This window comes from Muscardinus avellanarius, assembly GCF_963383645.1.
Source record: "Muscardinus avellanarius genome assembly, chromosome: 5".
Classification (NCBI taxonomy): domain Eukaryota; kingdom Metazoa; phylum Chordata; class Mammalia; order Rodentia; family Gliridae; genus Muscardinus; species Muscardinus avellanarius.
This window is the reverse complement of record NC_137790.1, coordinates 103,973,273-103,984,528: the sequence shown is the minus strand read 5'-3', so window position 1 is coordinate 103,984,528 and position 11,256 is coordinate 103,973,273. Positions and strand designations below refer to the sequence as shown.

The 11,256-nt window shown below is 40.1% G+C and overlaps 1 protein-coding gene across 2 annotated transcripts in view; it reads right to left on the bottom strand.

Moving 5' to 3' along the window:
* The window catches only part of PLD1 (phospholipase D1), a gene marked incomplete at both ends in the record, with an annotated part of 113,319 nt that overhangs the window by 87,194 nt on the left and 14,869 nt on the right, over window positions 1–11,256 (bottom strand). For both annotated transcript variants that reach the window (XM_080696738.1, XM_080696739.1), the window contains 3 exons: window positions 6,992–7,075; window positions 8,028–8,177; window positions 10,186–10,338. In XM_080696738.1, the coding sequence (XP_080552864.1) occupies window positions 6,992–7,075; window positions 8,028–8,177; window positions 10,186–10,338 (387 nt within the window). The remainder of the gene's footprint in view (window positions 1–6,991; window positions 7,076–8,027; window positions 8,178–10,185; window positions 10,339–11,256) is intronic.

Here is an 11,256-nt window from a genome sequence, read left to right as displayed (position 1 = left end):
TCCCAGTATTTGGGAGACTGAGACAGGAAGACTGCCAATTTGAGGCCAGCCTCAGCAACTCAGCAAGACTGTTTCAAAATTTAAAAAATAAAGAGGGCTAGAGGAATAGCTCAGAGGTAAAATGTCCCTAGTTTCAATCTCCAGTAATACACACACACACACACACACACACACACACACACACACACGACTAAATATTTTCCTCCTAATATTGGAAACAAGCATTATAAAAATACATCTTTCCACTTCTACTCAGCATTTTACTGGTTATTTCAGCCAATGCAATAAGAAAAGAGAACAAAATACAAATCATACCAATTCAAAAGGTAGGAAGCTAACCAGGACGCCACAAAAAGGCTGCTATTGCTAATAGTGAATTTAGCAAGATCACAAGCTGTAAGGTGAAAACATAAAAATCAACTGAATTTCTATTTCTTTATGCTGTCATAAAGAATTTTAATAATTTTAAGATGAATTTTTGCCGGAGGTAGTGGTGTGCACTTGTTATCTCAGTGCTTGGGAGGCTGAGACACGAGGATCGCAATTTCAATGCCAGCCTTGGCGACTTATCAAGGCTCTAAGAAACCTAGTGAGCCCCTGTTTTCAAATAAGAAAAAATTTTTTTTAATTGGGCTAGAGATGTAGCTTGAAGCTATAATGCCTCTGGGTTCAAATCCCAGTACCGAATAAATAAATATTTATATATACATATATATTTAAAAAACAAAATGAGTCTGACTTCGAACCTATGATCCTGTCTCAGCCTCCCAAGTCTTGGATTACAGGCATGTGCCACCATGCCCGGCTTAAAATAAAAATTTAAATGCCATTTATTTATTTATTTATTTACTTACTTACTTATTTTGCGGTACTAAGATTGAACCCAGAGAATTCTACCTCTGAGCTACACCCCCAGCCCTATTTTATTCTTTTAATTTGAAATAGGGTCTCACTAAGTTGCGGAGGGCTTCACTAAGTTGCTGAGGCTGGCCGCGAACCTGCGTTCCTCCTGTCTCAGCCTCTCAAGTACTGGGATTACAGACTATATGCCGCCACGCCCAGCTGTGTGTGTGTGTGTGTGTGTGTGTGTGTGTGTGTGCGTGCGTGTGTGTGTGTGTTACTGGGGATAGAACCCAGGGTCATTCTACCTCTGAGTGACACCCCCAGCCTATTTTTTATTCTTTATTTTAAAACAAGGTCTCACTGAGTTGCAAAGGGCCTCACTAAGGAGCTGAGGCTGGCTTCAAACCTGCTCAATCCTCCTGTCTCAGCCTCCCAAATGCTGAGATTACAAGTGTGCACCTCCATGCCCGGCCACACCCAGCTTTTTAAAGATCATTACAATAACAATGAAGTACTCAGTGATAATTTTTAACAAAATATGTATAAGACCTTTACACAATAAAGTATAAAAAGTATAAAACAGTGCTCAGTAAACAAGATATAAATAAATGTAGAAATACGTGGTTTTCATGAATTGAAGGGCTAGGAATTAAAGAAGAAAAACGTAATTTGAAGTAGATGGAAGCAGTGGGGGTTTACTATGTTCCCCTTACCCTATTGGTCTAGAGGGAAAACCTGGAAATGGGGTTGCACAGGGAGAACACACCGGTCCTTTAGGTCAGGCTACACAAGAGAGAGGGGCTTTCTTTGGTGGTGGTGGGGCTGCAGCAGAGAACCCCCCAGGACACAAATCTCAGTGGGGGACTTTCCTTTTCAATGGGACGGTTAGAGAGCAAGACAGGGTGATGGAAGTATCCAGGGCTTGTGCAATCACACAAATTGTGTGGCCGGGCAGGCAAATAAAAACTCACCTTTCGAGCTATAACAGTGAGAGGAGACCTGCATGGAAGTGGAAAGTAGTTGAGAATCATGGAGAGGGAGGGTTGGGGAAAGCAAGCCCATAAAGTGGTTTGTTTCTTTGTCTGTTTGTTGGTTGACTGGTTGGTTGGTTGGTACTGGGGTTCCTGGAAACCCTTCTATCTCCAGCCTACACTCCCAGACCTATTTTTTATATTTTTATTTGGAAACAGGGTCTCTTAAGCCAGAGAGGCTGGCTTCAAACCTGCACGATCCTCCTGTCTCCACCTCCCAAGCACGGGGATTACAAGTGTGCGCCACCACGCCCGGCCATAAAGTCGTTTATGATCCCCTACCTCCTGTGCTCCTGCCCAAGTGGTCCATGTTGTGTGGATTTGACCCTAAACAGCACACTAGAATCTTAGGAGGAACCGAGCCACAGGCCAGCGCCCAACCCCAGGCTGGCCACTGGGTGACGCACGCTGGAACAGATCTGCTCAGTGCTGCAGAAGCTTCAAAACATGCCCTTGGGAGGCTGGTTGAACTTTCTGCCTAAACCCCAATGAGTTGATTGCTTGCTAAAGCAAAACTAACAACACTCTCCATAGAATTCCAAAAAGGCTCAGAGTCTTATAATATTACAGGATAGTAAAAATGTACTGGGCACACAAAAAAACAAACAAACAAAAAACTAGCTTGGAAAAAATAATCAACGCATGCCAACAGCAAGATGGCATGGAAGTTTAAATTATCACATTTAATTTCTTGCCAGACATTGTGACAATATTGCAGCATGTAAGGGTGATCATTCTTGAAATGAACGAAAAGACACAAAGTCCCATCAAAGAAAGAGAAGCTGTGAAGAAAATAGAAAATTTCAAAATAAAAACTAGAATCACCCAAAAACAAACAAAAACTCCCTAGATAGGCACAAATACCAGAATGGACATGCCAGAGGGATGGAGCAATAAGCTTGAAGATAGCTAAGTGGAAATCATGCAGTGTAAGCAGGCATGGTGGCCCATCCATGCATCTCATACTTGGGAGGCTGAGACAGAAGGACCACAGGCTGGAGGCCAGCCTCAGCACTGTATCAAGACTCCAAGCAACCTAGTGACACCCTGTCTCAAAAGAAAAAATAAAATAGGGCTGGGGGTGTAGCTCAAAGGTAGAATACCCCTGGGTTCAACTCCCCAGTAACACACACACACACACACACACACACACACACACACACACACAGAAAAAGAAAGAAAAAAATTGTATCCAATCTGAACAAAGAGAAAATAGATTTAAAAAATTAACAGTCTGAGACTGTGAGATAATACTGAAAAGATACTTTTTGTGTCACTGAAAACCTAAAAGAAGAGGAAATTGCAAATAAGGTCTGAAAAAATAATGGTAAAATTTTTCCAAATTTGGCTTAAAGACATAAAACTACAGATTCAAGAATCTTGGGGTTCCCCAAAAAAGGATAAACCAAAATATTGTAAACAAATTGCTAAAAACTATAAACAGATTAAAAAAACTAGAAGTACTCAAAGGGAAAATAACATTAGTTAAAGGAAAACAATGGTTCAAGTGACTAAAAACTACTCATCAAGAACCATGGGGAGCCGGGCCTGGTGCTGCACCTTGTAATCCCATATTCGGGAGGCTGAGACAGGAGGATCAGGGTTCAAGGATAACCTCAGCTACTTAGTGAGGCTCTCTGCAACTTAGTGAGACCCTGTTTCAAAAGAAATAATAAAAAATAGGGCTGGGGATGCAGCTCAGAAATAGAATGTTCTTGAGTTCTATCCCCAGTACTGAAAAAAAAAAAAAAAAGCCATGGGGAAATGGACCAAATTATGTTATGTGCATATATGAATGCTTATTATGAATCTCACTATGTTATATATAATTATAATTTTTCAATAAAAAGTTTTGAAAAGAAAAGTTTTTAATTAATTTTTAAAAATTGTTAAAAGCCAGTCATAGTGGCATACACGTACAGTTCCTGTACTTGGGAAGCTGAGACAGGAGGATCACAGGTTCAAGACTGGCTTCAGCAATTTAGTGAGATTCTCAGCAATCTAGTGAGATCCTACAGGTTCAAGACTGGCTTCAGCAATTTAGTGAGATTCTCAGCAATCTAGTGAGATCCTGTTCAAAACAAAAATAAAATAGGGCTGGAGGTATAGTTTGAAAATAGAATGTTCCCAGGTTCAACCCCTAGTAAAACACACACACACACACACACACACACACACACACACACACGAAAAAGAAAAAGGAAGAAAAAGATTTGATTGAACACATATTTCTGGAAAAGTCGAGCAAATATTCAAGTATCAAAAAAAGCACATGAAAATATTGTCCCCGTGAAAAGATAAAACCTCAATGAAACACTACTGCACAGCTTTACAGTAGCGACTGACACCCCCAGGTCACGTTTCCTGAGGGGTGTGACTGTGGAGGTTTTATGTAAAGGGTGCACTGTAATAAGATGCTATCCCACTGCGGTTACAAAAAAGAAGCAATGCAGATTCATTCTTTTGCTGAAAGTAGCAGAGAAAACTTTCAGGGTCCATCTCTTTGGATGTTTAAACGAGAGGCTATATTTTAGTGTTCAGAACCTTCAAAAGAGATGTTATTTTTCTTGCATAAAGGATGAAAGTATGGGCTTAATGAAAAACTATTTTCACTCTCATGTTTTTGCCAAATTTTCTGAAATATTTTAAAATAAATATAAAGCTACATTAAGCTTTATTTTATTCTCATAAGTGTTTAGAAAATAGTCAACCAAAGACAACTTTTCAGAGTGAAACTTTTTCTATTCTGGCAATTGACTGAAAAAAACAAAATTTGCCAAGGCTATAAAGACCAAGATTGAGCGGGCCATCACACCAAGAGGCTGTGCTCCCTAGCCACCACCTCAAAGATGGGACTATTTTTGTTTTGTTTTTTGGGGTTTTTTTTTTTTTTTTTGGTATTGGGGGTTGAACTCAGGACTATACTCCCAGCCATTTTAATTTTTGTGGTTTTTTGTTTTGTTTGGGTGTTATTAGGGATTGAACCCAGGGGCATTCTACCTCTGAGCTACATCCCCAGCCCTTTTTTTTTTTTTTTTTTTTTTTTTTTTTGCGGTACTGGAGATGGAACCCAGAGACATTCTACCTCCAAGCTACACTGCCAGTTCTATTTTTATTCTTTTTATTTTGAAACAGGGTCTCACTAGATTACAAATGGCCTAATGGCCTAAGTAGCTGAGGCTGTCCACCAACTGTGACCCTCCTGTCTCAGACTCTCAGATGCTGGGAGTATAAGCAGGTGACACCAGGCTCCTATTTTTTATCTTTTATTTTGAAACAGGGTCTCGCTATGTTGCACAGGGCCTCACCCAGCATCATAATGCTGAGGCTGGTCACCAACCTGCAGTCCTCCTCTCTCAGCCTCCCAAGCTCTGGGATTACAAGCAAGTACTACCACGTGTGGCTCATTTTAATTTTTTATTTTAAAATGGGGTCTTGCTAAGGTGCCAAGGCTGGTCCCAAATCTGCCACCCTCCAGTCTCAGTCTTCCAAGTACCAGGATTACAGACACGCACCACTGCGCCCTGCTTACCAGGGGACACTTTGGTCGTTATAACTGGGAGCCTGGTATTGGCTCCGGGTAGGTAGGCCAGGGATGCTGCTCCAGAGCCTACGAAGTGCAGGGGCCCCTCCCTGCTGCCCAACAATGAGTGATGTGGCCCACAGGGTCAATACACCACACTGGGAAAGCAAGTCCTAGAATTATAGCTGTCCATGTGACCAAAGTAGAACACTAGAAGAGGGGTTCGCATTGCTGCTATTCTCCCCTAACCCCCAAATGTAGAAGTAAAAGAAAATAAATTATGATGACATCATTTTCACACTTCATATAAAAGGACCCACATGGAAGACGAGAGGATAGAGAAAAACAAGGGCCATTTCAGGCAGCTAAGTCCCTAGAAGGAAACCACAGTATAGACGTTTTTATCTCCATGGTAGCCAGTGTCAGCAACTAGGATGGGTTTAACTATCCAGCAGACTGGTGACTGGGACTGAAGTCAGACTAAAACATCTGTTTCAGCTCCAGGAATAAAATTTCCCAGGTTTTAATGAGTTTTAGAGATGAGAGTTCTAGCAACTATAATAAGCATGCGACTCTCATGGACATTTTTTAAAGGGCCAGAAAGTTGAAGCCTGATTTCTCTCCAAAGAGTTGGCGAGCTCTCATCCTTTAGCGGATATTTTAACAGTAACAGGCAAACAGAACTATCTCAATACAAAGGGACAATTCAGGAGAAGCAGAACTGCTGGACTAAGAGGAAAGGAACCACAGAGGGAAAGCTCCCATTACCTGACAGCCATATTTGCATTGCAGCATAATATTTACTAGAACAAATACTTGGATATCTGCCTCCAAGTGGAAAGGAAAAAACAAAACTGTTCAACCAAATGTCTTATGAATATATTTTGGGACCAAGTTTCTTTAAAAGACCTTTCATCAGAAGATGTTAATTGATTGAGACCAAACCATGTATGGGTACTTAGGGTTTTCATAATATATGATATTCTTTCAATTTCTCTTTCTCTATGTATTTATTTATTTATTTTTTATTTTTTGTTGTTACTGGGGATGGAACCCTTCTACCTCTGGGCTATACTCCCAGACCTATTTTATATTTTATTTGGAAAGAGGGTCTCTTAAGCCAACAAGGCTGGCTTCGAACCTATGCGATCTTCCTTGTCTCCGCTTACCAAGAGGGAGAATTACAAGCATGTGCCACCACACCTGGCTTCCCCCCTCCTTTTTAATTTTAAAACAGGGTCTCACTAAATTGATGAGACTGGCCTCAAATCTTCAGACCTCCTGTCTCAGCTTCCCAAGTACTGGGATTACAGGAGAGTAACATCATGCCCAGCTTCGTAATATATGACTCTTCTACAGCATCACAGCATCGTTCATTTCTCTCTTTTGTAGCCCTATTTTATTTTTTTAGTTTGAAACAAGGTCTCACTAAGGTGTAGAGGGGCTAAGTAGTTGAGGCTGGCCGTGAACCACAGTCCTCCTGTCTCAGCCTCCCAAATGCTGGGATTACAAGCATGTGTCACCATGCATGGTGAGCGCTGTACATTTCTAAACACAGAAACTTGCAGACAAAAATTTGTGAACAAATACAAACCACCAATCTGTGATGAAAATCTCTTCTTTTGCCTCTTCCATTGCATTCGCCACGTCTTCAAAATATCCTTTGGCATTAACATACCTGAAAGACAAGGGTTTTGTCCCATTTTTATTTTTGTTTTATAAAACAAAATGAGGCAAAGGAAAAAATATATCCTATGTCAAAGTAAAACATGCATGGCCTCTATATCACCACCGATTTACTTTATGTAAATGGAAGACAAAGATTAAAAATATAACATCCCTGCTATGGAGGAAGTGGGCTCAGTAGACAGATACAAGCAACCTGATTGTTCTCTGCTTAGCAACAATTAACTGAGCCTCATTATCAGATGAGGCCAGACAAATTCTCCAACCCTTTTAAACTTACACATGGTTTTCCTTCTGAGAAGCCTAAAAACAGACCAGAACCCAGTTCGTGGATAGAAAAACACACTAATTTATTTATAGAAATTATTTATAGAAAAACACACTAATTTATTTATCTATTGTGGTACTGGGACTGAACTCAGGAGTATTCTACTTTTGAGCTATACTCCCAGCCCTATTTTATTTTTTTATGTTGAAACAGAGTCTTACTAAGTTGCTCAGGGTCTTAATAAATTGTTGAGGCTGGCCTCAAACCCGTGATCTTCCTGTCTCAGCTTCCCAAGTACTGGGATTACAGGCATGCGCCACCTTACCCAGCTAACATGATTTTATTTAAAAGAAATATCTGGCAAGTAAAGGCTTTTTTTTAAATTATGCCAAAGACTTAACAAACCTTTTGCATTATTAAGAAAAGATATGAAGTTAGCTTTAAAAATCAAACTTCTAAACCTAAATCTAGATAAACTCACCGTGAAAAATCTTAAAAAGAAGTTGAAAAGCTGATAATGGAATAGTCCCTCAAGGGCCTTGGAAAGAGAAGAGCTTGTAAAATGTCATGCATCATCTCTGTTTTCAGTTTGAAAAGTTGTTTCCAGGGAAATTTAGACCACCATACTATGAGAAGCTATGAAAAGCTTTAGAACCTAAGACCAAATACATCTTACCATTTAGCTAAAGTGTTCTCCTGGATAGCAGCATACGACCCAAATCGATGATCTTTGAGAAAGTCGGTGCCGTGTTTCTGGATAAATTCTTCTATAGCCCCTCCCCACCACCGGGCGTGTCTATAGCTGTTGCACTTTAAAATAAGTGTCCTTAAAAAAAAAAGGCCAAATGTGAACAATGGTCACTCTGCACGCTATCCCTAATACAAATTGTGTGTGTGCATGTGTGTGTGCGTGTGTGTGTGTTACTGTGAACTGAACTATTGAACTCAGGGACATTCTACCTCCAAGCTACACCCCCTCATTTTATTTTTTTAGTTTGAAACAGGAACTCACTAAGTTGAGGAGGGCCTCGCTAAATTGCTGAGGCTGGCTGCAAACCTGTGATCCTCCTGTCTCAGCTTCCCAAGTACTGCAATTACCAATGTGCACCATACCCAGCTCTTAAAACAAATTTAAAGATTAAACATGCTGTGTTTCATCTGGAAGATAGCAAAGATAAATTGAAATGTGTAGGCAACAATCACCAAAAGATGGGCTGCTAAAAATTTTTGGTACAATTTCTAAAAATAGTCCATATATCAAAAATGAGTTGTCAGGCTACTTATCCCTTACTCTCTCAAGTCAAAATGCACCAAGATACTTAGTGTAGACCTAGAACACAAAAGGGGTCGGGAAGGTCCTCTATCAATCACAGGGCAGCTAGTTCCTCAAGGGCACATTTCCCTTTCTGCAGCCCACTATCTGCTTCCTGGGCTTCTGGAAATATCCTGCTAACGGTGCTTCTCTAAGTCCCTCCACTTCTCGAAGTCCACCAAAGCTAAGAAAAATCACATAGCTCACCCCTGACCCCAGAGGCTCGGGCACAAGTCAGTGGGCCCATTCCACCCAGGGAGAGAAGCTGAGGGCCTGCTCAGTGATGCCCGGGGGACTCTGTGAGAGTGGTGGGTGACAGCCACCAAGCTGCTGTGAGAGGACCAGTCTGAGGGTGGAAGTGGCCCACAGATGGCACATCTGAGAAAAGCAGAGGAAATGTGCTTTTTTTTTTTTTAATGGCACTGAGAATTGAACTCAGGGGTCTTCTACCACCAAGCTGCATCTAATTATATATATATATATATATATATATATATATATATATATATATATATATTTTTTTTTTTTTTTTTTTTTTTTTTGCGGGTCTGGGGGTGGAGCCCAGGGGGGCATTCGACCTCTGAGCTACACCCCCTGCCCTATTTTTTTATCCTTTTTATTTTGAAACCGGATCTCACTGAGTTGCAGAGGGCCTCACTAATTAGCTGAGGCTATCCCCGAACCGTGATCCTCAGGTCTCAGCCTCCCGAATGCTGGGATTACAAGCGTGCGCCACCATGCCCGGCTTATGTTTTTTATTTTTATTTTGAAACAGGGTCTTGGCAATGGTGCCAGGTGGGTAAGGGTTGGAAATGGAGAGAAAGAAGCTAATATGGTAACTGGCACAAAAACCAGTAATAAGTGTGCCCTGGCCTCTGAGGCCCAAGGAAATCAGGGAGGTGGCACCAGGCGACGGGGAGGGCAGTGCCATATCTGTCCCAAAACAACCTGGAAGCTCCCTTCTTCAAGAGCAACAGTAAGTTTAGTACCTGTCACACAAACATACACACACACATACCTGCGTTAGAATGAGCATATGTATCTATGTCAGCAACAGTAATGTAAAGAGGGAAATGTATGTGTGTGTATATACATTCATACACATGAAAGTGAATCATAGGGACAAATTTATATACATATGTATATGTACAGACATGCATACATACACATGTAATACCAATCATGCATGTATGGTATATTAGAGTCTTCCAGAAACATACTTATTCACACACATGTACTCACTAATAAAATCCATAGTAAATGTATATTCAAGTGTCTTTTCCAGATATCTTCCTTAATTTATTCTGACTTGCATAAATGATACTCTACTCTTAAGTATACATATAGGGGGAAATAGTTTCATTTACTTTCGTTGAGGATGAGTTTTAAATAACAATATTCTAACATTCAGGGGATTTTTTTCTTTTTCTTTTTTACTTCCTTTCTTACCTATGGTTGAAAGAAAAACTTCACTTTTAAAAGAGTTTGACAGAAATAGTTTTCAAACGTTTGAACATTTTACCTTGAAAGGTTATCAATTCGAACTCCGTATTTTGTTTCTGTCTCCTTCTTCCCCACCTTAATTCTGAATTCTTTATCAACTAGCAGGACGAAGGCAATAGCACCACTGTCTGGTTTCATATACAGTAAAAAGGAATCTTTCACAATTAACCATCTGTAGGGAGGTAATAAGAACTTTTAAAATTGTATAGAATAACTGAAACAAAAAAGTTACTATAAGTCTTAATTAAACACTCTCATAGACATATTTTGTGGTTTACAGAGGGCATTTATTTATTTATTTATTTATTTTGGGGGGTACAGGAAATGGAATCCAAGGTACTCTACCTCAAAGCTACACCCCTATCCCTTTTAATTTTTATTTTGAAACAAGGTTTCAGTAAGTTGCTGAGACTGGCTTCAAACCTGAGGTTGTCCTGTCTCAGCCTCCCATGTACTAGGATTACGTGCCTGTGCCACGGTGCCCGGCTGGGGATTGTTTTTTGAATCACTATGAGCCAGGTGTGGTGTGTGTCTGTTATCTCAGTACTTGGGCAGTTAAGGCAGAAAGAACACAGGTTTAAGGCCTGCATGTGGCAACTTAGTAAAACCCTGTTTCAAAATAAAAACTAAGAAGGGCAGGAGGTGTAACTCAGTAATAGAACACCCGTGGGTTTGATCCCTAGTTAACACACACACACACACACACACACACACACACACACACACACACAAAAAAAAAATTACCATGAAACAAACCAAAATTAAAAGCCAAAATTTTCCATTATGTTTTTCAAAGAAGTACTATTACCAAGTAATTAAAAAGTAATTAAAATTAGTTCTTTCAACACTAATAGCGAAATGACCTAGCTGTTGGAAGAGTAGCTGATGTTTGCCAACATAAATTATCATGAAAAGTAAAGTACCCATTAAAATTCAACAAGCATCCAATACTCTATATATTCCATTAAACATTTAAAATTATCTGTGATCTAAGAGTCTTTAATATAAATGGGACAGACACATCTCTTAAAAGTGTTTCCATTCAGCCTGGCGTGGTGGCATGTGCTTGGAATCCCAGCATTTGGGAGGC